Source organism: Geotrypetes seraphini, chromosome 8, assembly GCF_902459505.1.
Source record: "Geotrypetes seraphini chromosome 8, aGeoSer1.1, whole genome shotgun sequence".
Lineage (NCBI taxonomy): Eukaryota > Metazoa > Chordata > Amphibia > Gymnophiona > Dermophiidae > Geotrypetes > Geotrypetes seraphini.
In genome coordinates, this window is record NC_047091.1 from 127,354,637 (window position 1) to 127,380,615 (window position 25,979).

Sequence of the window (25,979 nt, forward strand, 5' to 3'; positions counted from 1 at the left end):
GCAAACAGGATATTGGGCATGATAAAGAAGGGGATCACGAGTAGATCGGCGGCCGTCATAATGCCGCTTTACAGAGCAATGGTCAGACCACACTTGGAATGCTGTATCCAATACTGGTCTCCATACCTAAAGAAGGATATAACCCTGCTGGAGAGGGTGCAGAGGCAAGCCACGAAACTAGTAAAAGGTATGGAAAATTTGAGCTACAAAGAACGCCTCGGAAAACTGGGACTGTTCACCCTCAATAAGAGGAGACTGTGAGGGGATATGATAGAGACTTTTAAAATACTAAAAGGATTCGACAAAATAGAGCAAGAAACATCGTTATTCACATTGTCAAATGTGACACGGACAAGAGGTCATGGACTGAAACTGAGGGGCAGTAGGCCCAGGACAAATGTCAGGAAGTTCTGTTTCGCACAGCGAGTAGTGGACACTTGGAATGCTCTCCCGGAGGAGGTTGTGATGGAGACTACTATTCTGGGATTCAAGCACAAGTTGGATGCACACCTTCTTGCAAATCACATTGTAATACAGGTAATCAAGGTCTCCATCAGGGAGCACCTAGCTTGGCCTCCGCATGTGCTGGTCGCCGGACTAGATTGCCTTAAGGTCTGATCCGGTGAAGGCGTTTTTTATGTTCTTATGTTGCTTAGCCACCTCGCCTGGAATAGGATTCTAGACAGTATTGAAATGTGAATGTGTGAACTGAGGACCAAGTAGCTGCTTTACAAATTTCATCAATGAGAGTGGAACATAAGAAAGTTACTGATGCTGCCATAGCTTGAGCCTTGTGTGCTATAACGTATCCCTTGAGCTGCAGCCCAGCCTAAGTATAGCCGAAGGAAATACAGGCTGCTACCATGTGGAAATAGTTCTCTTGGTTACAGGTCGACCTAATATGTTAGGATCAAAGGAAATGAACAGTTCAGGTGAAGTCCTGTGTGGCTTAGGCCTTTGTATGTAGTAAGTCAAGGCACGCTTACAGTCCAATGTATGAAGAGTTGTTTCTCCAGGATGAGAATGAGGCTTTGGAAAGAATACTGAAAGCACAATGGAGTGATTCAAGTGAAATTCTGGGATTACTTTTGGAAGGAATTTTGGATGGGTTCGGAGAACCACCTTATCATGATGAAGCTCACTCACTCTATGGGCGGAAGTGATAGAGATCCAGATGACCACTTTCCAAGTGAGAAACTTAAGATAAGTAGTTCAAATGGAGGCTTCATCAAACTGGCAAGGACTACATTAAGATCCCAGACAACTGGAGGCAGCTTGAGCAGAGGTTTGGTGTTGAAAAAACCTTTCATAAACCGGAAAACAAGCGGAAGAGGGGCCAGAGATTTATTGTTGACAGGAACTTGAAAAACACTAATAGCATTCAGGTGAACTTTGACTGAGGTGGTTTTCAGCCCAGAATTGAATAAATGGAGAAGCTAATCTAACACTTAAGGGAGAGAAACGGAGGAAGCATTTTTGTGATGGAGGTTATACCACGAATTGAAGCGTGTCCACTTCTGTTGCTAGCATTGCTGAACAAAAGGTTTTCTGGACACAGCTATAATGGCTTGTACAGAGTCAGAAAGATTAAAACCTGCTGAAGTCAAACCGAGAGATAGCAAGCTGTCAGGTGCAGAGATTGCAGATTGGAATGTAAGAGAGATCCTTCACTCTGAGTGAGCAGAGATGGAAAGATTTGCAAGGGAATTGGATCCTTTGTTCTGAGCTGAAGTAGAAGGGAGAACCAAGGCTGTCTGGGCCACCGAGGGGCTATTAGTATCATGGTGGCTGACTCATTCTTGACCAAGGTTTTGAGAATTAGAGAGATTTGTGGAAATGTATAGAGGAATTTGTTTGTCCAATGCAGAAGAAAAGCATCTGCTTTGAGACCTTGAGGAGAGTACTGTCTGGAGCAGAACTGAGGTAATTTGTGATTGTGTGGAGATACAAACAGGTCTACTTGAGGAGTCCCCAATAGTAAGAAGATGTGGCATAATACTTTGGAGTTGAGAGTCCACGCATGCGGCTGAAATCTGCTGAGCTTCTCGGCTAGAGAATTCAGTTTTCCTCGCCAATGTTCCATATGTATTCTGCCTCTTGACAAAGAGGGAGAGAGCCTGTTCCTCCTTGTTTGTTGATGTAGTACATTGCTACTTGATTGTCTGTTCGAACAAGTACTTGGTTGGAAAGATTCTCTTGAAAAGTTTTCAGAGCATTTTGAATTGTCTGTAACTCTAACAGGGTGATGTGGAATGTCTTCTATAGAGCAGACCACCAACCTTGTGTCCTGAAATTGTCTAGGTGAGCTCCCCAAGCATACATGTACACATCCATTGTGAGTACTTTCTGATGTGGAGGGATGTGAAACAGCAGATCTCTGGAAAGATTTGACAAATCTATCTACCACTGAAGGGATTGACAAAAAAATGAGGTGACTGATCTTTCGAGATAAGGGATCAAGAGCTTGAGACCACTGAGATGCTAGAGTCCACTGAGCTCATCTGAGATGAAGTCTTGTGAAGGGAGTAACATGAACTGTAGAGGCCATGAGTCCTATGAGTCGCATCATCTGTCTCACTGAGATGGTTTGTAGAGACTTGATTGCAAAGATGAAGCAAAGTGTCTTGTCTTTGTTGAGGAAGAAACTCCCTTAGATGAACGGTGTTGAGAAGGACTCCTATGAATAGTAGTAGTTGAGAGGGTTGAAGCTGCGACTTTGTTGCTGAAAGTACTGCTTGAAGAGATGTAGCTTTTCTCAGTCAGTCGTTTAAATATGGAAACACTTGCAACCCGTGATTATGAAGGTTGCTGCCACAACCACTAGGCACATGGTGAATACTTGCCAGAACTGACTGCAACCATTCTGAAAGCGAGGCGGGCCTAGGCAGCAGCACAGACAGCAAGCTCCTTCCGGCCCATACACTGCTGGACCACCAGGCTTAAGCAGTGCTTAAAAAGGTACTGCGGGGGAGGAGTGTTTTAAAAAGAAGGGCAGGCGCACAGGAATGTTTTAAAAGGAAAGGCCAGCGTGCGTGCCTTGTTTTAAAAAGTAGTACCATGGGGGGGGGAGGAGGAAAAAATTGTTAGTCAGCTGGGACGGATCCCTCCTGTCCCAGCCTACCACTAGACCACCAGAGGTGAGGGGGTGGCAGGTTACAGGTCAGGGAAGGGGGATAGGGTGCAGAGCCTGGCAAGAAGGAGGGATAGGGTGCAGAGCCTGGCAAGGAATGTGTGATTGGGTGCAGAGCCTGGCAAGGAGTGTGTGGTTGGGTGCAGAGCCTGGCAGGGAGTGAGGGAGGCTGGGTGCACAATTTGGTTCAGATTGGGGTCTTTTCTTGTTTTCCTCCTCTAAATGTGGGGTACATCTTATGGTGAGGTGCATCTTATGGAGCAAAAAATATGGTAGATCTGTTTAAAGAGTTCCAATTCTGCTCATACTGAGTTAAAAGGCTTTTTTTGTCCATTAAAAGTGACTGATTGGAAATGATTATGATATATTAAAAAATTATTGATATTTTAGGGAGACTTAAGAGACTAATGATAGCTTGCAAGAGGATGTTCTGACAAAGACAAGTTCTAAAAATCAGGCGGCCACAAGCCCTTGAGGTCTTCTTATCCCAATAATAAAAATCACAATAATAAAATAAAAATAGAAATATCAACAATAGAAGAAAAAGTGAAGAGCATTTCCTTAATCCATCATTTTTGTATAAGGGAGTTTTGTCAATGACATAGACATTGTAGGCAGTATCTTAAATTATCTTTAACATCTTTTTTTCATCTCTCTGAACTTTGTTTAGTCTGTTTTCTGAAATCTCCTCTAATAGGGCACATGCATTTAACCCTCAAAACTGACTATATGGTACATTTTTCTTTAATGCCTTGCTGTGACAGCTAGAGTAATGCAACATTGTGTTTATGAAGGCATTGTTTACATATGTAATTTTAACATCTAGAAATGACACTTCATTTTTCAAAATCAAATATTAATTGAAATTTCAAATTTGCGTCTCTTGAATTCAACCAATCCAAAAAGGGTAAGGAAAAAGGTTGGAGGATACAGGGCAAGATGACAGTATGAGCTCATCCTGCAGTTTTCTTACCTGCTGAATTTTTCTGGTTTACTAGTAAATATGCCTCATACAAAGTGTAAAGGGGATGTCAAACCATTCCCTTGATAGTTAAGACTTCATCTCCCTTTCAGCAGTCATTCGGGAAACTCACCACTAGAAACACCTCATCCCCACCCTGCAGTTTTCAACCCTCCATCGTACCTGGCTAAACCAACAAAACTGCAGGGAGTTCCTATGATGATAAAAGTCAAGTTGGAAGCTTTATATTGAAGAGCAGAGGTTGCTGCACCAGATGGAAGACGTGCCACCATTGGACTCCCGGCTAGGAATTCAGCATATGAGCAGAGACCCATGGCAGTGATCCTTGAGTGTACTGGTGGTTCTCCAGAATCAACTAAAGACATTACCACTTAGTGAATACTGTTAATTCCCTATAAAATATATTTGGAAGGAACTATTTTTTATTTTTATTTATTTTGTTAGGTATTTATATACTGCCTATCAAAGTTATCTAAGCAGTTTATAATCAGGTACTCACTTCTAAAGTGAAAACTATCAAGGGAAAGGTTAAGACATTGCAGGATTTAACATCTGTAATTGTTAAAGATATAATAACTTGTAATAGAAGAATTAAGCAAATAGAGAATTACAGTTGTAGACTGAACATTTTTCTTCTGAACTTCCCTAAGTCTCTGGAGATTCCACTTATCATTGCTTTTAGGAAATGTCTTATAAAGTGCTGAAATTCTCTCCTGAAGCTATACATCTATTAAATCATATCTATTATATTCCTATGAAGAAATCTTCAAAAGAGAATTCAGAAACTAGAATTGGGGCTCAGGAGCCAAAAAAAGAAGTGATGAATATTTCAGATATACTCAAGACCTCTTTGTCAGCAGATTCTAAATGGGCTACTTTATTAGTCTTATTTGTTTTTGAATATGAATGAGGTATTGAGACTTCTTCCATTATTCTCAAACTCTTTTTAGTAGAAAAAATATATGAATCTATCCGGTTGTCGCTTAGCAAATTCAAAAGAGAAAGAAATTGTTTTTGGCCATGCGGCAAGATGCTTTAGGGCTAGCTTTCTTATTACATTACATTACATTACATTAGGGATTTCTATTCCGCCATTACCTTGCGGTTCAAGGCGGATTACAAAAGGTTAGTTTAAGGAGCAGAATTACAATGAATAGAAGAATTACAGAGTTACAGAATTATATGAATTGTAGATGATAGCTAGAGAGGTAATATGAAGATCTTGAGGGCTTTTGGTGGTCATGTTGTTATATCTGTTTTAGGAATTTCTTGAAAAGTGTGGTTTTTATTTCTTTTCTGAACGTCTTATAGTCCTGGGTGGTCATCAGAAGGATGGAGATTTGGTTGTCCAGTCTTGCAGCTTGTGTGGCTAGGAGGCCGTCATGTAGTTTTGTTCTTTTTACTTCTTTGGATGGGGGGGGTATGAATGGGGAGTGCGTTTTTCTGTGTCTGGTGCTGGTTGCTTGGATGAGGCGATATGCTTGGATTATTAGCCTATCAATGCAAATGTATAAAAATCTGGAGATCAAATATGTACTTTTATTCACTGTAACATCTGATCACCTTCCTTAATATGAAGAAAATTGTGACCGGTGTTGCCTAGCTTCTTAGTGGTTACATTCCAAATATAAATGGGGTTTAACCATGTTAGAACCTTATTGATATAATATTTCTTTATTTGGATTTCCTTATCCTTATTGACCTTACTCTCTCCTATTATGGTCTAAGAAGGACCATGAATTTTTTTTTCCTTTATATTATTTCCTAGTCTCTATTTCTTATCCATGTTTCTGTTTACAAATGTTATCTTATATATTATTGCTTGAATTTATAGTTAAAAAGGGTTAGTAATTCTCCCTCCTAGATCATGAATATATCAATACTATATCTTTGCCAAAGAAATATCTTATCTTTATAAAAACATTCTTTCACAAATTTGTCAAAGTTAGCAACAAATAAGATTAGCCAATGAGAGTGCCAAAGTGGCACCCATTAAAGTACCTTTCATTTGTTTGTAGTACCTTCCTTATTTCAAATCTAAAATGGGTAGTTCAACTATAAACTCTGTTGGCATCCTATTGTGAGAACTTTGGGGGAAGGGGGGTCAGCCAGTCTCTAATTATCTTGAGTGTCTCTGTTTGAGGTATATTAGTGTAAAGCAGTGTTCTCAAACTCAAACCCTTTGCAGGGCCACATTTAGGATTTGTAGGTACTTGGAGGGCCACAGAAAAAAAATAGTTAAATGTCTTATTAAAGAAATGCTTTTTACTTTTATCACAGCTCTATAAATAAATTAAATAAAATTTAAATATAATTATAATTATTGTGAAGTGTTCAGACCAATACCCTTAAATTCAGTGATCTCACCGAACTGGGGTATACTTGGGACCATCATATCACTTCTCTTGTCCCTTTGCCAGCCTCCTTCGTTTGTACAATACAATGACTCTTATTATGTATACTTATGAGAAGATAGATTTCACTTATCTTGAAGAAAACTTCAATGGGCTTGGCATCAATCTCCTTAACTTCCAGCTGCGGTGAGATTAAAGTGCTTAAACCTTAAAGTGCTTTGTGCAATTTGTGCTTGCCAATACATCCGTGCTTGCTAAAATTAATTGAACTTAAGCCCGGCATATTTTGCATAAGGTAAAACTCTTTGGGCTCCTTTTACTAAGCTGCGATAGTGGTTTTAGCATGCGCTAGATGCTAATGCCAGCACTGAGCTGGCGTTAGTTCTAGCACGGGTTTAGCGCACGCTAAAATTCTGTGCATGCTAAAAACGCTATCGCAGCTTAGTAAAAGAAACCCTTTATAGTTTTAAATCTTTCCTTTAACTGTTAAAGGAAAGATTTATATACTATAAAGAGTTTTAGCTCATGCAAAATTGTCATGTCTTTAATAAGACATTAACTATTTTTTCTGAGGCCCTCCAAGTACCCTATTTTTTTCTGCGGCCCTCACAGTTAAAGTTTAACATCTTTCCTTTCTCAAAACTGACACATTTCAATCACTATATTGAAAATAAAATCATTTTCCTTACCTTTGTTGACTGGTGACTTTATTTTTCTGTGCTTTTAACTATGTTTCCAGGGCCTTCTTGTCCATTGACTGTTTTTCTCTCCATCTTCACTTTCTGCCTTGAATCCATCTTTGGAATTAACTTAATATTCAATTTTTCCATTTTTTTTTTTGCTTTCTTCTCAAAATTTACTTTCTCTCCCTATTTCCATAGTCTGACATCTCTCTCCTTTCTTTCTCTCCCTCCCTCCTTCTTTCCTTTCCCTTCCCCTGGACTGGCATCTGTCTCTGTCTCTTTCCCTCTCTCCCCCATGCCCTAGCATCTCTCCCTCCCCCTCCATAGTCTGGTTATCTCCTTTCCCTCCTTCCCTTGGACTTGGCATCTCTCGTACCTATCCTCTCCCTCGTCTTCCTTCTCCCTCCTTCCCACTCTCTCCCCAATTGGGTGCAGCAGCAGCATTCCCCCATTCCCTGTGCTGCAGCAGCAGCAGCAGCATTCTCCCCCCTTCCCTGTGCAGCAGCAGCATTCCCCCCTTCACTGTGCAGCAGCAGCATTCCCCCCCTTTTCTGTGCAACAGCAACATTCACAACACACTGCTCTTGCTTACTTCGGGCCTTCCTCACTGCCGGGTCCCACCTACTTTCTGTGTCATTGGAGGAAGTCCTGAAGCAAGCAAGAGCAGTGTGTTGTAGGTCTCTCTCTCTCTCTTCTGTTCCTCCCTCCAGCAAGTGTTTAGTTTCTGGCTGGCTCCCTTGCTGCAGTCATTTTTTCGTTCAAAGCTGCGAACAGCAGCTCCTTGTGTGATCTGCGCCTGCATCGGAAGCCTTTTCTCTGACATCATGACATCAGAGGGACTGCTTCTGACCGGCTTCCTAAGCAGGCATGGATCGCACGAGAAGCCCAAATGGAAAAACAACTGTAGCAAGGGAGCCAGCCAGCAACTAAATATTCGATCATCACAGGACGTAAAATAGTACCTGGCGAGCGGCATGCGGCCCACAGGCTGTGAGCTTGAGACCGCTGGTGTAAAGGGATTCTATATCCACTGTCCAGGTGATGCTAACTGAAATGAACAACCCATCTAGGACATTGATGATATCTGAGTAGTCTTAGGTGTAGAAAGCAAAGTTGCTTACCTGTAACAGGTGTTCTCCATAGACAGCAGGGGAATGCAGTCATACTTGTTGGTGCAGTCCTTTGACTAAGCCTGTGTGTCAATGCCCTCCCCTAGCTTTAAGCTTACTAAGCATGTGCAGGATTCCCTACTCCTCGAGCCCCCTCCCCTCCTCCTCTAGCAAAAAAAGTTCGCAATATACTGGAATAATTATATCCTTTTAATAGCCTCAGTACGCTCTATATTACAATACAAACAAAGAAGCTAAAATGTATAATTTCATACACTTTCTACAAAGAATTTTTAAATTTTTATTATTCTTATAATTTATAACATTAATAAATATTTCCAATCATCATACCACAATTACCAATAGTGCAATGAAAACCCTCCCCCACATTTATAAAAGCATCTGCAAATGACTAAAGTTAGTCCAAGCCTTTTCAATCTTCAATCACATCAAACTCAAATTCACTTATCTATTCTTCTTCTATTGAAATACTTTCACAAAAATCCAAGTTTCAACCGCCAGTAATTTGATTGTTCCTTTCAAAGATAATGTCAGTCATGCCTGACACAAGACTGTGTTTCGCTCCAATAGCATCATCAGGAACTGTGGCAAAAGGCAACTTTCATTATCTTCCATAAAACACAAATACATATACATCTGAAGAGGATGCTTCTACAGAGACCAAGACGGAAGAGAGTCCTGGAGAGGCATGTGAGTCCAGGCCCAGAGGATAACCTTCACAGCAGCTGTCATGGAGCACAATGCCTGAAGATAATGCCAAGCCATTGGAGCCTTCATCTCCAGGAGAGTCAGAATTGTCTCCGGAGCTTCAGTTTGCATGGCACGGAAAGAAAAATATGGATACAGGCATATGCCCAGACACTCCAGATTCTGGGTCAGTTTCAGATAGCTCTTCCTGAAGTTCCCGATCCAGCCCAGATCCTGGAGCAACTCCACCACTTGACATATCACCAGCTCACACTCCTGTCTGGATGGGGCTTTGATCAGCCAATCATCTAGATAGGGGGTACTTGGATTCCCATCTTCCAGAGGTGAGCCGCAACCACCAATATAACTTTGGTGAACATGTGTGGGGCTGTCACAAGTCCAAACGGAACAGCAACAAACTAGAAATGTTGTTGAAGGACGTGAAACCTCAGATATCTTCTGTGGTCCGGAAAAATGGGAATGTGAAGATATGCTTCCATGATGTCCAGAAAAACCAGCCACTGCCACAATGACCAAACAGGCTAGCTCCATGTGGAAATGAGAGACCTCTAAAAACACATTTACTGTTTTGAGATCCAAAATGGGCCTCCAGTCTTCTGTGCTTTTCTTTGGCATGATGAAGTATCTAGAGTATCTGCCTGAGCCTGAATCTTTGTCGGGAACAGGTTTTATGGCCTGAAAGTCCAGAAGTCTTTGGAGCGTGGCTTGGACCTTGATCTCCTTCTCTGGCCATCCAGCAGGAGAGTCCTGGAACAAATCCAAGGGAAGATGACAAAACTTGATTTTGTGACCCAGTTGGATGATATCCAGCATCCATTGGTCCAAGGAAATATTCATCCATTGCCCCAGAAACACAGATAGCCATCCCCCAACATGTGAGAGCACGATTGGCAACCTGGTGTAATTTGAGTTTTCCTGGAGAGTAGGTTGAGGTGAGCTCCAGGGGGGACTGTTGATGCCTGGAGCTGTTGAAGCGCTGCCTCAAACCCTCTGAGTAGAGGAACCTGTTTTGTATTGCAGAAAACAGCGGGAGGGATGAAAATAACCTGTACTCCTGCCAGGGGGTCAGCAAGGTCTATTCTCCAGCAGAGACTTAGGGCAACGATCCACCACACTGGTCATAAGATTAAGGCCTTTACCGAAATGCATCTGCCCTTTAAAATACAGCCTGCTCAAGGTAGCCTTGGACGCCGAGTCACCCGCTCACTAAGCATCCTGCGATCTGAAACTGCATAAGTTGACATCTAGCTTGTGACCCTAATGAGATCGTAGAAGGCATCTGACACATAATCCACCCCTTCCAGTACAAGCTGGAGGCAAGAGTCCTTCTCCGCAGAGAGGGTATGACGCAGTCTGGTGTGGCAGATCTGAGCAGTAAAGGAAGCCACTGCAGCTGCTTTGATTCCCAGAGCAAGAGCTTCAAACTGTTTCTTGAGAATCAAATCTGCCCGGTGATCTTGAGAATCCTTCAGCATAACACCACCTGCACTCAGGAGAGCTGATGATTTGAGCCACCCCAGAATCCAACTTTGCTTGGTCAAAGAGCTGCTGGAACTCAGGCACCATGGGATAAAGTCTAGCCATGGCCTTTGCCACACTCAAGTAACCCTCTGGGGTCTCCCACTGCTCCATAACCAGGGCAGTAATATCAGGATGAGCTGGAAAGAAAGAGGTCTGGGCTTTGGAACCATTCATGACCTTGCATTGAGAAGTAGAGGACTTAGTTTCCAGCTTCAATTCTTCAACAGCATCAGAAATAAAGTGGTGGACAGAGACAGATGAAGAAGCGGCATATACGAGGATTGTCTCCCTAGTCCAGAGCCAGGGAGGCTTCAGGACTACCGGACCCGAAAAGAGAACCGGAGTCATCCAGAACAGATTCAGAACTCTGGGACAAAAGCGACATGGATTCTGACCTCTAGTTCAGTCAATCTTGCTCTGAAAGATCACTGAAGCTAGGGTCCGGCCTATGTAATTGAGAAGCAGACACCGGGGATTGAAAGATGCATCCTGGGTCAATGGCTGTGCACCCGCAGACACTGTCATTTGTCCTGGTCGTGCCATGAAAGCTCTTCACAAAGGATTCACAAACTCTGGGGAGAAGCCCAGTACAGGGGAAGTAACTGAAGCCTACAGATCCTCCAGCTGGGCTCACACGCCTTTGCTTCGTATTATCATGAGAAGAGAGACCCAGGTGATATTTTTTACCCATCTCATGTACCCATAGCAGTTCAGCAGCCCCGGAGGACAAGGATAGGGCTAAGTTCGAAGCTTCTACCCTTCCCTTGGGCAGCGGCATAAATTCGATATGAATTCACATCCTTAGGAATCCATCCCAGATGATTAGAATCAAAATTGGGGGTTTGAATCAGATAGAGGCTTTTGATAAAAAGATAGGTAGAAATACAAGATGGCTGTTGCCAGAAAAATCACGCCAAAAATGGGGGTTTGGAGGTGGGAGACCTGAACCCTCAAAATTGGGATTTTTTGACCCACCCCGATTTTTCCATAGGAATCAATAGGGCTTTATTCACAGTTCTGTGCTGATGTCTGCCTGCAGCTCTTTTAATGCAACTGAAAAGGTGGAAAGGAATTTCTGCCTCCAATATTTCCAGTGAAACTCCAAACCAAGGAATCTTCGGGTGCTAGAAGTATGCAAATGCTTAAATTATCTTTTCCCTACTCGAAAGGTATAGCTTCCACTAGTAAACTGGGAAAGTCTCTCTCCTTCAAACTAACTGAATTATGGAATAATATTCCCTGGTGGCTGAGAGAATTAGGTTTTTTTCAAATCTTCTGTAAACATCTAAACACTTGGCTATTCACTAAATTGTAAATTTTCTTCTTCATTATTTTCCCCTTTAACATTACTTACTGTAAACCGAGTCGAGCTTTATTTTTATAAAGATGGCACAGTCTATAAATTCAAGTTTTAGTTTAGCTTAGTTTGCTAGCTGGACTGACAACAACCTCCACCCCAGGGATCCTCGAAACACAATGGGGGTGGGTAAATATGCAGTTGGTGCTTTGATACCCCAAGGTATGTTACACAGGGCGCCCACAGCTTGCAATCAAGCCACTGAGAAACTCAGAAGATGAGCTGGCTTCTAGGGGAATGGACCCTAAGCCCAGAAGAAACACAGCAGGCTGGCTCTCCAGGTGCACCCGAAGGTTTGCCCTGCAGAGCTGTAGACAAGCTCAGTGGAACCTGCGTTTTTTTTCCCAGGCAGAGAATCTCCCAAAATGGGGTCTCAGGGCACCGAAGCCTCAGCAAAACAAACTTTGGATGAGAAAAAGAAGCAGCTAAGCAGAGCAGATCAGAAACACCTCTGCACAGTTTGCTTGCAGAAGAAGAAATTGGAGGGTGCACTGTACTTCGTCTCTAGATGGGAAATGCTCAAAGCTCTAAGTAATCTCGCGGAACGGATTGATCACCACACATACAGAATCTGAAGCAGATGTAACAGAAGAATTGTTAAAAACATTCATATTCTTTAGTGGTAGGTGCTTTGTGTGCGATTTGAATGGTGGTTTACATGCATAATCTAGCACCATGATTTTATATTGCCTGCATTTGTTATAACCTGGTTTCTAACTTTTAAGAATTTACATGTTTCTGATTCCTTTTTAGTTGTTTCTAGACATTATTTATGCTTCTACGATCCATTAATGTTGTTCATTCATTTGTCACGTCTTCAGCATGTATTTTTTCAATGTGTCCCAATGCCAATGACATCATCATTACATCACTGGAAAACATAAAATGGCCACTGGAACACAAAATAGATTAGTGTTTTTCTCAGTTTTCAAGCATTTTGCAGTGGCAATACGTAGTTATTTTACAAGGGCATTGCTTCCTCTTTCAGATTCAGTCATTATTTCTAATCTTGAAGATGTCAAAAAACATTTTTTTTTTTTAAGTTACATGACATTTTTTCAAAAGCTTTTTCATTTTATCATCTAAAGTTTTACATTAGTACATGTTTTGAACTTGTTTATGAGAGTTTTAGATTTTAAGAAGGTTGTTTTTTTTTATATTTATGATTTTTAACCGTGAGTGACCTTTGACCCCAGCAGAGCAACTATAATCCTGCTGCTCCTAAGCTTGGCTGAATCCTATGAGAGAAGCTATGTGGATTACTGTTGTGGCTATGAGTAAACTGATTCTTATTCATAAGGCACTGCTGCTTTTTTATCATTTGCTTTTCCATCTGCTACATTCTACGGCCTGGATTCTATAAACTGCGTCCCGATTGTAGGCAGCTGTAGGCATCCTACTGATGTCTAATCAGCCAATCAGGACGCACTTTTTTTTAAAAAAAATGATCCCCAGGCAGGCCGCCTATATTAAAGGTACCTCCAGGAGCCTAGGGAGGCCCGCAAGTTCGCCTAAGGCTAGGCGGTAGCCTTAGGCAAATCTAGGCAACCCTATGCGTCTCCCTAGTAGAAAAAAAGACGCTATACTTATCGTGGCAGTCCCCCCTCCTGAACGATCGCAGCAGGAGGGTGCTCAATCCTTCCTGCCACTACCACCACCCCCCAATGATTACAGAGGCAGGAGGGAGCCCAACCCCCCCCCCCAATGATCATAGAGGCAGGAGGGAGCCCAACCCCTCCTGCCCCAAGACGACCCCATCCACCCCCCAATATTCACCAGCAGGAGGGCTCCCTCTTGCCTTGGGGGGATGGGAGCTGTCTTTGGGCAAGAGGGGTTGGGCTTCCTCCTGTCTCCACGATTGTCGAGAGGTGGGGGTCATCTTCGGGCAGGAGGGGTTGGGCTCCCTCCTGCCTTCACAATCGTTGAGGGGATGGGAATCGTCTTCGGGCAGGAGGGGTTGGGCTCCCTTCTGCCTCTGCGATCATCGAGAGTTGGGGTCGTCTTCTGGCAGGATGGGATGGGCTCCCTCCTGCTTCCACGATCGTCGAAGGGATGGGGGTCATCTTTGGGCAGGATGGGTTGTGCTCCCTCCTGCCTCCACATCGTCGGGTGGGGCTGAGCACCCTCCTGCCACGATCGTTCCGGGGGGGGGGGGAAACTGGCAGCCACTATACTTATCGCTGCAGGGAGATCCCTTGCCGCGATAAGTATAGCGACCGAATCTACACTAACACGATTCTGTAACTAGCGTCTATAACATAGACGTCGGTTACAGAATCGGGTTTATTTTAGGCGGGTCTAGGACCAATTCTGTATTGAATGCCCAGCCGAGCCTACATGTCTAATTTGTCTTTTTAAGACCAACATTTCATTTTTGGATTTGCCTTTACTGTTAGCTCTAGAGGGAAATGGGTTTCAGTTATTCCCTCTAGGCAAGTCATATCTGGTTCTTCCATTTCTACTTTACCTCTCTAGGCTTTGAACAATATTACAAAACAGAACATTTTGCTATGTATGTACAGCTATGTACAGCTTGAATATGCATGACTTGGTTATCAATTTTCTTAAATTATCAGCTGGTTGTTTACTATTCCTGTTATTGGGGTGTTTTTTTTTTTATAGATAAATTATGTTTCTATTTTTAGCTTTTTATTTATTTATGTTTAATATATTTCAGTTTTTATGATTTTTTTTTTAAAAATTGCAAATCATGTTTGTTTAACAATCATCTGCCCCTGACTAGGGGAATAGCCAGAAACGGACTTTTTTGGAGGGTGGGGGCACAAGCATTTCCTCACATTCCAAATTCAGCCCATCCCATCATACTTTTGTTGACGGGGATGCTCAGGACCGGCCAGATGAAGAGTTCCCCCCACCAGAGCCCAGTCTGAGCAGCAGACTTCATCAGGCTGCTCTTGTCTCTGACCCCACAACACTTCCAGGCATTTGTGGAAGTGCTGCATCACCTGCCAGAGCACCCTGCAACTTCCTGCTGCTCAGGTAATGAGGGAGGGGTTCCTGCATGGGAACTATTTAGCTGGCAAAGCTTGAGCACCCTTGACAGCTAAGTACTGGCTGCCATAGTGTTGAGGGGGCTTGAGCCTGACCTGGGGGGGGCCAAGGCCCCCATTGCTATGCTACTGCCCCCATGGCTATGCTACTGCCCTGACACAGTCTACTGTTTAATAAATTGCAATACTTTAATCTTCTGGTCTCCTTGGTCTCCTTTCTTTCTGCACTGCTAGCATAATAGCGATCAACTTTCTTTTGGAAAGCTTATGGATAAGTGAACAAAGAGTTGGGCCTCCAGTATATGCAAATCTCTCTCATGAATATTCATTGTGGATATCATGAAAACTTAATTGGCTGGGGAGCCACTGGGACAGGTTTGGAAACCACCAGCCTATGGACTTCTTTCATGGATAGATGGTGGGACCTATTGGCAAGTTGTGAGAGAGAGTCCAGAGTCTCAGTGTATCTCTTATTATTTAGATTGTTGCCCTATTGTTGTCCTATTATCTTGGATTCTCTCTTCTTTTGTTTATTCATTTTAATTTTTTCTCTTTTTCTGTAAATTGATTTGCTAAATAGTTTCAAAAGGAAGCATAGAAAATTTTGAACTAAATTAAATCAAATTGAAGAATGCTGAATTTAGGAAACAAATAAATACAAGACAAGTGAAACATACTGGTCTTCACTCAAAGTTGACTATCATGAAAAATACCTCCGCTATATCAAACTTAATCTTAAAGAGGGAAACAAAGGAGAATATTTTTATATTCTCTGATTCAGAGGCCTTTGTGTTGGATTAAAGTCTGAAGTACAGTGTGCCTTCCTGCTTCTTTGCAAATGTAAGAAATCCATATTGGCTAGCTGATCAAACCTCCTCCCCCACCAAACCAGGGATCCATCGCAAAAACTAAAAGGTAAATAATTTTCAGTTAATTCACAATGAAACTGTGGAGATGCAACAGAAGAATATGGTCAAGACTAGTAAATAGTAAGGAAAGATGTTAATATTTGAATATATTCCTGAAGAACTAGGAGTTTACCACTTCAAACATCTGAGAGTAAGCAAAAGGAAATGGCATTCTCAGGTACTCTGAGGTGACTAAAGATCGACTACTATCAGAGATTAGTTGCTGATCCAGCATGACAGCTATGTAAGCTGTAAAAGAGAACCATAGTATGGAAGAAAACAGCATTCACGAGCAGTTATAGTTGGGTTTTCCTTAGGAAAGAAAATGAAGATAAGAAAAACATTTCCTTACTTTGACTTTCTCCTCATAGATCTGTTCTTTCTGTTTCAAGTGAACCTCCAGTCGCTGTACTGCCAGTTGAGCTTCCCGATATTTTTCCTCCATTTCCTGAACATAATAAAGAATTTTGTTAGACATGTATTGAAAAATTGAAAGCGTGTACCATACAGACACAAAACAGCATTGCTTATCTTTAAACATGCTCTCCATGGACAGCAAAATAATCAGTCATATAAATGGGTAATATCTACTGCACGGATACAGAATCTTTCCCAGAGAACTCTGAAACATGTAGGATTTTCCTGGCATACATCAGACTACTTGCTCAACCTTCATTGTGCAAAGGCCTCTCAGTTCTTTAAGATAGCTTAAAGTTAGCTGTCATTTCAGAAGGGAAAGGTGAGGGCTATATGCATCCAATTATCTAGCTATTAGAGGTCAGTACATTCTCCAGCAACAAATTCTAGAGTCTAATTACACATTGTGTGAAAAAATATTTTCTCCGGTTTTAATTCTACTACTTAGTAGCTTTATCGCATGCTTCCTAGTCCTAGTATTTTTGGAAAGAGTGAAGATGTGATTCATATCTACCCTTTCCATTCCACTCAGTATTTAAAGACAGCTATCATATCACTTCTGAGCCATCTATTCTCCAAGCTGAAGAGCCCAGGCCGCTTTAGCCTCTCCTCATAAGGAAGTCATCACAAAACTTATATCATTTTCATCACCATTCTCTGTACCTTAATTCCGCTACATCTTTTTTGAGATACAGCAATCAGAATTGCACATGGTATTTGAGGTGTGGCCGTACCATAGAGCAATACAAAAACAATATAAATTTCCATTCTTGTTTTCCATTCCTTTCCTGATAATTCCTAACATTCTATTTCCTTTCTTAGCCATTACCACACATTGAACTAAGGATTTCAACATATCCTTAATGATGATACCTAGATCCTTTTTTTCGGCAATGACTCCTAATGTAGATCCCTGCATCACATAGCTATAATTCAGATTTCACCTTAGCCGACTCCTCATGACTTCCATACACAAGCAAGGGAAACCCAAACTCCAGGGCCACTTCTCTCCTTCCAGAGCCTCTGTTTCAGGCTCTCTCCTAGAGGCCTCTTGCTTCTTTCCAGGAACCCTCCTGAATTACTCCATTTTAGGACATATGAACTCCTCACTGCCTGAATCCTACCTTCATGAATCAGCAGGATTGTCCCACTTACACTAAGGTGGCTTATTCTTCCACCCTGTCAGCTAGACCGCCTGCCATATAGTGGTGCAATTGCAGTATCAGTGAGGGAGTATACCTCATTCCCTCAAAGAGATAAAATTTTCCCTCCTTTTTGGGAACTACAAAATAAACTGAGTATCTTCCTGTTCCCAATATGGACCTGGGAAAAGGAATTACTGCTCCTAGGTCAAGATGATTTTGAAGTATGGCTTGAACTGCTGCTACCTTGACTGAAACATGGCAGGGAGAAACTACAAAGGAAACTGATAGATGTCTATTCAAATCTAGTTTATAGCCTTCTTCTAGAAACAGAGATAACCAAAGTTGCTGATCTAGTGAAATATACCTAAGGAGCTTCTAATGACAAGAATGTGCCTTGGTCCAGCAGACCAAGAGACCTCTGGGATTCCAGTGATATCTGAGAGGAAATCATAACTTCCATCAACCAAAGAAAAGACAGGTACACAAGAGGTCAAAGCATTTATCTAACAGTACTTAAAAACAATTACCTTACTGTAATACCAAAGATACTCTAAGTACCCCAGACTACACTTTGGAACCATACACCTGATCAAAGCCAGATCAGTTACTAAGGAATCATCAGTGATGCATATCATCGACCATAAACAGCATCAAGAAATCCTAGGAATAAGTGAAACCTGGCTAGATGAAACTGGGGAACTATCACTGTCTGAGCTATGCAGGTTTCAAAATCCAATATCAATAGGTTTCAAACTTCAAGTGCAACAAAATGAACAAAATTAGAAGAATGGTCAAATGTTTGGCAGTTAAATTTAATGCAAACACATACAAAGTGATGCACTTGGGGTGTAGAAATCCAGAAAAGCAGTCATGTACTAGGGTGTGAGAGACTGACACACATGAATCAGGGGAAAGAATCTGATGGAATAGTAATTGATAATCTTAAGGGGGCAAAGCAATGTGACAAAGTGGTAGCTGTTGACTGAAAAATGCTAGACTGCAGAAAGAGGCATAACAATCAGAAAAAAGGAGGTATCAATGCCCCTGTATAAGTCATTGATGAGGCCCCACTTGGAGTATTGTGTCTAGTGGAGAAGGCTTCCTCCAGGGCAAGACAAATGATGGGGTGTATCCGCAGAGGTTTCGTCAGCAGGAGACCTGAAGTTATGATGCCGTTGTACAGAGCCATGGTGAGGCCTCACTTGGGAGTACTGTGTTCAGTTTTGGAGACCACACTACCGAAAGGACGTGCTGAGGATCGAATCGGTTCAGCGAACGGCCACCAGGAGGGTCTTGGGGCTCAAGGATCTCACGTATGAAGAAAGACTAAAAAAATTGCAGCTGTACTCACTTGAGGAAAGAAGAGAATGGGGAGATATGATAGAAACATATTAGTACATCACGGGACGCGTCGAGTCAGAGGATGATATCTTCTGGCTCATGGGACCCTCGACCACCAGAGGGCATCCGCTGAAAATCAGGGGAGGGAAGTTTCATGGCGACTCCAGGAAGTACTTCTTCACCGAAAGAGTAGTGGATCATTGGAACAGACTCCCACTCCAGGTGATAAAGGCCAACAGCGTGACGGATTTTAAGAAAAAATGGGATACTCACTTGGGATCTTTAAGGGAGTAAATTCAGGGGATGGGATACTTGGAATGGGCAGACTTGGTGGGCTATAGCCCTTTTCTGCCGCTTTTTTTCTATGTTTCTAGTTTTGGAGGCTGTATTTCTTTATAGACATAAAAAGATTTGAGGCAGATCAGAAGGCAGCAACAAAAATGGTAAGACAGTTTTGTGCCATAAGAGAAGAAACTGGAGAAACTGAATATGCATATACTTAGAGAAAGAGAGAAAGGTAATATGATATAAACATATAAGAACTTGAAAAGTATTAATATACTAACAAACCTCTTCCATAGACATAGGGTAGGTAGAACTGGAGGACAAGAATGAAGGCTACAAAGAAGTAGACTTAGGAGTAACATCAGGAAATACTTTTTCACAGAAAGGGTAGTGGACTGTATCACCCGGTGGTAGAGTCAAAAACAATGAATGAATTAAAAAATGCATGGAATAGACACAGAGGTGGCCTAAATAGAAAGAGGATGGAAATTCAACATGGCTGTTGAGATGTGGTGTTAGGTAAGAGTAAAATCAGACAGACTTCTACAGTCTGTGTCCCACAAATGACAAAAGATAGGTGAAGTACAGCAACTCCAGTGTTGTAGATTATTTTGTTAAAACACAAGAGAAATCCAACGAGTCTGCAGTAATTTGTCGAACAACAAATCCAAAAAGGAGACTGCAGAGATGATGTACAAAATGACAAGTCTTTTATCTGAATCAATAAACAGTTTGTATCCAAAGAAAATGGTTCTTTGGATTCTAGGAATGAAAATGGTTCTAGGTTAGAGACTTGAACCTGATACGAATAAAGCACAGTGTTTCGAATAAAGCACAGTTACTTACCATAATAGGTGTTATCCAGGGACAGCAGGCAGATATTCTCACTGATGGGTGACATCACTGACGGAGCCCTGGTACAGACCACTTTAAAGTGCATCGTCACTTTAAGTTTTTAGAAAGTTCTCGATAGCCCGAACCACACATGCACAAGTGCCTTCCCGCCCAACGTTGGCACTCAGTCCCTCAGTTAAGATAAGCCAGCTAATAAGCCAACCCAAGGGAGGTGGGTGGGTTGTGAGAATATCTGCCTGCTGTCCCTGGATAACACCTGTTATGGTAAGTAACTGTGCTTTATCCCAGGACAAGCAGGCAGCATATTCTCACTGATGGGTGACCTCCAAGCTAACAAGGATGGGATGGTGGGAGTGTTGGCCTTCAGGAAAATAAATTTTGTAATATAGATTGGCTGAAGTGCCCATCCCATCTGGAGAAGGACTCCAGACAATAGTGAGAAGTGAAGGTATGAAATGAGGACCAGGTGGCAGCTTTACAGATTTCCTCAATGGGAGTAGAACTGAGGAAAGCAACAGAAGCTGCTATAACTCTAATTTTGTGGGCTATGACATGACTCTCCAGTGCCAGTTCAGTCTGAACAAAACAGAACGAGATACAGGCAGCCAGCCAGTTAGAAATCATTCTCTTGGAAACAGGATGCCCCAACTTGTTTGGATCAAATGAGACAAAGAGTTGAGGAGAAGTACGATGGGGCTTTGTCCTGTCGATGTAATAGGCCAAAGCACGTTTACAGTCCAAAGTATGCAAAGCGGATTCTCCAGCATGAGAATGAGGCTTAGGAAAAAACACTAGCAGAACAATTGACAATCGCCAGGGTCCACTTCAGATGCACCTGTCTAGCTTTCAAAATCCTACATGGGATCCTCCCTCCATGTATCCCTCTTTCTTGGAACTCCTCAAACCCTAATACCACCAGATCCACCCACAAATTAAAACTATCCTTCCCCTCATTAAGAGGCATTTCCCATAAAGGAAAACTAGGGACCTCCCTTCCCTTCAGAATCACCGAGCTCTGGAACAACCTTTCCTCCCCTCTTCGGAATCTGAGTTCCCTCCAACTTTTCCGCAAACATCTGAAGACCTGGCTATTCTCAAAAATCTGATACTTCTGCCATCTCTGACATTCTAAGCCCTCAAAAAGCTCTTCGTACTTGGTCCTCTAACCCTTCACTGTAGTTCCTTTCTATCCCATCTCCTGTAAACCGTGCCGAACTCTACGAATGTGGAGATGATGCGGTATACAAACCTAAGGTTTAGTTTAGTTTAGTTTAGATTAAGATGAAATTCAGTGACAACTTTTGGAAGAAACTTTGGATGTGTGCGCAGAACCACTTTGTTATGATGAAATGTCGGCGCAGCTTTGTCCCGCACGCGAATGACTGTGAACCGGTGACTGTGAGGAGCCACAAACAAGTCCACTTGTAGAGTGTCGATTGAGCAAAGATGGACTGGAGAGTTACAGAGTTGAGGCAGAAGAATTTGTGAGGCCGAAAAATGTTGCTGAGGTTGTCTGCTAGGAAATTCTTCTCCCCTTGAATGTAGATAGCCTTCAAGAAAAGGTTATGAGCTGTTGCCTAAGTCCAAATTTTTTGGGGCCTCCTGACACAACAAAAGAGAGCCTGTTTATGTAGTACACTGCTACTTGATTGTCCATGCGAAGGAGGAGGACTTGGGGACAGAGAAGATGATGGAAGGCCTTGAGGGCATAATACATGGCTCTGAGTTCTAGAAAACTGATGTGAAATTTCCACTCCCTGGTGGTCCAAAGACCCTAAGTTTGTAGATCGTCAATATGTGCCCCCCAAGCATAAGAGGATGCATCCGATGAGGGGGTAAGTGAAAAAGGAGACCTCTGGATAGATTGGAGGAGGTCATCCACCATTGAAGCGACTGCAGAAGAGATGATGTTACAGAGATGTGCTGTGAGAGATGATCTGTCGCTTGAGACCACTGAGAGGCAAGGGTCCAATGAGGAGTACAAAGGTGTAGTCGTGCCAGGGGAGTGACATGCACATTGGAAGCCATGTGGCCCAGAAGAACCATCATGTGTCTGGAAGAAATTAAATGAAGAGGAAGCATTTGCTGACAAAGATAGATGAGAGCCTGAAGGCGATCTGGAGGAAGAAATGCTCTCATGACAGCTGTGTCTAGGATAGCTCCAATGAATTGCAGACATTGAGTTGGAAGGAGATGCGATTTGGGAAAGTTGACTTCGAATCCCAAAATCTGAAGAAAAAAATATGGTCTGAGATGTTGCTTGGACCACCTCCTGAGCCTTTATCAACTAGTCATCCAGGTAATGAAAGACTTGAAGGTCGTGTGAATGGAGAGATGCGGCCACTACAAACAGGCATTTCGTGAAAACTCTGGGAGAAGATGCCAGGCTGAAGGGAAGTACTTTGTGCTGGTAATGACGCTGATGGATCTGAAAACGGAGGCATTTCCTGGAAGCTGGATGAATTGGGATATGTGTGTAGGCTTCCTTGAGATCCAGAGAGCATAGCCAGTCGTTCTGATTGTGGAGAGCATAGAGCAGGGCAGGGGAAAACATCCAAAATTTCTCCTTGACCAGAAATTTGTTGAGAGCTCTGATATCCAGAATGGGTCACAGTCAGTGTTCCCGCTAAGCTGCGCTGGGGTGCGCTCACGCACAAAATATTACCTCGCAGCGCACAAGTTTCTCGTCACAGCGCACACAGTGTAGAGCACAGTTCTTCAACCGCCGGTCCGCAAACAAAATCTTGCTGGTCCGCGAAGGATTCGGTCCCCGCCGCAACGAAAGGCCGGCGTCAGCTGACTTGCAACTTCCTGTTGCAGTCGCTGTGCCGGGACTCCTGCCTTCGCCGGGACTCCTGCCTTCCACCGCGTTTGCCTCCTGCCTTGTCTCCGCACCTCCAGACCAGCAGCGGCAGCTGTGTATGCTTTTAACTTCGGCACAGAGCTGCCCCTAATCAATAGTTTAGCGCGGTTTCATAAGGCAGCCTCGGGGCCTTTGCTAGGCCGGCCCACATCGCATCATCGAAGCGGGCCGGCTATCAAAGGCCCCGAGGCTGCCTCATGAAACCGCGCTAAACTATTGATTAGGGGCAGCTCTGTGCCGAAGTTAAAAGCATACAGAGCTGCCGCTGCTGGTCTGAACTCTTGGGCCGCTGAAGGAGGGCAAAAAGCAGCTGTCCTGGAGGTTTCCCTTCCTCTCGCCTTTACAGGTTCCTTTTTTCCACCTTTTTTTTTTTTCCTTCAAACGGCAACGGGCCCCAGCATCGACATCAATCAAGTAAGTTCCACTGTCAATCAAGCGGTTCTGCTCGGCCAAAGCTTCCCCTGTGACATGAGCCACCCTCAGGGGAAAGAAAGTGACCCACAAAGGTGTGGGGAAGGGGGGCAGATGATGGAAGTTGGGGGGGGGGGGGAGAGAGAGAGAGAGAGAGAGAGAAGGGGCAGATGATGGAATGGAGGAGATGAGAGAGAGAGAGAAGGGGACAGATGATGGAAGTGAGAAGAAGGGAGAGAGAGCAGAAGGCAGATGGATGTCAGTTGAGAAGGGAGAGCAGATGCTGAATGGAAGTGGGGAAAGAACACATACTGGATGGAAGGAGGAGATAAATAAAGGGGGAAGAAAATAGTAAGATAATGGAGGGGTGAGGGAAAGGGGTGACAAGCTGTGTGTAGACACAGTGAAAAGAGGGAAACGGGACTAAATAGTAAGAAAGAATTTAATTTAGATGGAGGCAGAAAATAGAGAAGGAAGACCAGAGAAGAAAAGGGAAGAGAGAGCAGAGAATGATCAGATCTGAGTGGAGGAAATGAGAAGAGAGATATGCTAAAAACCACAGGGGGGAGGGAAGGATAGAGATGCCAGACCATGAGGGGAACAGAAGGAAGATGATGGATGCTAGACCAAATTGGGGGGTGGGGGGGGGGCAGGAGGAGAGATGGCAGGGAAAGACAGACAGTGAATGGAAGGGGCAGATGCTGGACTGAAGAGACAGAGAAGGTTATCATGCTGCTGTACCGGGCCATGGTACGCCCTCACCTGGAGTACTGCGTCCAGCACTGGTACTTTAAGAAGGACACGGTACTACTCGAAAGGATCCAGAGAAGAGCAACTAAAATGGTTAAGGGGCTGGAGGAGTTGCCGTACAGCGAAAGATTAGAGAAACTGGGCCTCTTCTCCCTTGAGCAGAGGAGATTGAGAGGGGACATGATAGAAACATTCAAGGTACTGAAGGGAATAGACTTAGTAGCTAAGGCAGGGAGAACGAGAGGGCACTCTCTAAAGTTGAAAGGGGATAGATTCCATACAAACGTAAGGAAGTTCTGTGGTAGAAAGCAACATATTTATTTGGCTCATAACTTGCTGGCGCCCGATATTTTTAGCTCACAGTGAAAAAAGTTTGCTCACAACACCCGCCCGCTTAGAGGGAACACTGGTCACAGTACTCCCATCTTCTTTGGAACTAAGAAGTGCATAAGAACATAAGAAGTTGCCTCTGCCGGGTCAGACCAGGGGTCCATCGCGCCCAGCAGTCCGCTCCCGCGGTGGCCCATCAGGTCCATGACCTGTAAGTGATCCTTTGTCTAAAACCCTTTAATCTCCATTTTTCTTCTATCTATACCCTTTCATGATCCTATCTGTACCTCTATCTATATCCCTCAATCCCCGTATCCTTCAGGAACTTGTCCAATCCCTCTTTGAATCCCCTTAATGTGCTCTGTCCTATCACATCCTCCGGAAGCGCATTCCAGGTGTCCACTACCCTCTGAGAGAAGAAAAATTTCCTAGCATTGGTTCTAAACCTGTCCCCTTTCAATTTCTCCGAGTGCCCCCTTGTTCTTGTAGTTCCCAATAGGCTGAAGAATCTGTCCCTTTCTACCTTCTCTATGCTCTTTATGATCTTGTAAGTCTCTATCATGTCTCCTCTGAGTCTTCGCTTCTCCAGGGTGAAGAGCCCCAGCCTTTCTAGCCTCTCTGCGTATGAAAGGTTTTTCATACCTTTTATCATTCTTGTCACTCTTCTCTGAACCCTTCTGTCTATACTCTTTCTATAGGGGTAGAGATATGTTATAGAAAGAGTATAGACAGAAGATAGGAGGGATTAAAGGGCTTAGGAAAGGATCACCGTACAGGTCATGGGCCTGATGGGCCGCCGCGGGTGTGGACTGCTGGGCGCGATGGACCTCTGGTCTGACCCAGTGGAGGCAATTTCTTATGTTCTTATGTTCTCTCAAGTATCTCCATGTCCTTCTTTAGGTACGGCGACCAATATTGGACACAGTACTCCAGATGTGGTCGTACCATCGCGTGGTACAGCGACATGATGACTTCCTTTGTTCTGGTTGTAATACCCTTCTTAATAATACCCATCATTCTGTTTGCCTTCTTCGAGACTGCTGCGCATTGTGCCGTTGACTTCATTGTTGTGTCCACAAGTACACCCAAGTCTCTTTCAAGGTTACTTCCTTCTAGTACTAATCCCCCCATTTGGTAGCTGAACATCGGGTTCTTTTTCCCTATATGCTTGACCTTGCATTTCCCTACATTGAAGTTCATCTGCCATTTATTCGCCCACTCCTCCAGTTTGTTCAGGTCCCTTTGTAGGTCCTCGCATTCTTCCACAGTTCTAAACCTGCTACAGAATTTAGTGTCCTCCGCAAATTTTATAACTTCACACTTCGTCCCCATTTCCAGATCATTAATAAATACATTGAACAGCAGCGGTCCGAGTACCGACCCCTGCGGAACTCCGCTCGTGACCCTCCTCCAGTCCAAGTAGTGACCCTTCACTCCAACCCTCTGCCTTCTGCCTGCCAACCAGTGTTTAACCCATCTGTGTACGTCCCCTTCCACCCCATGGTTCCACAGCTTCCTAAGTAGCCACTCATGGGGTACCTTGTCAAAGGCCTTTTGGAAGTCGAGGTAAATGATGTCTACGGGTTCCCCTTTGTCCAACTGGCTGTTTACCCCTTCAAAGAAGTGCAGTAAGTTTGTTTGGCACAATCTTCCTTTGCAGTAGCCATGTTGGCTCGCTTTCATTAGCCCATTTTTTTCGATGTGCTCACAGATGCTGTCCTTTATCAGTGCTTCTACCATCTTGCCCGGAACTGATGTCATACTTATCGGCCTGTAGTTTCCCGGGTCTCCTCTCGAC

General features: G+C 43.4%; 1 protein-coding gene across 1 annotated transcript in view; it reads right to left on the reverse strand.

The window, feature by feature from the left end:
- The window catches only part of CIT (citron rho-interacting serine/threonine kinase), a 702,016-nt gene that overhangs the window by 496,011 nt on the left and 180,026 nt on the right, over positions 1–25,979 (reverse strand). Inside the window, 1 exon segment of the mRNA XM_033956569.1 lies at positions 16,137–16,232. Within this exon segment, the coding sequence (XP_033812460.1) occupies positions 16,137–16,232 (96 nt within the window).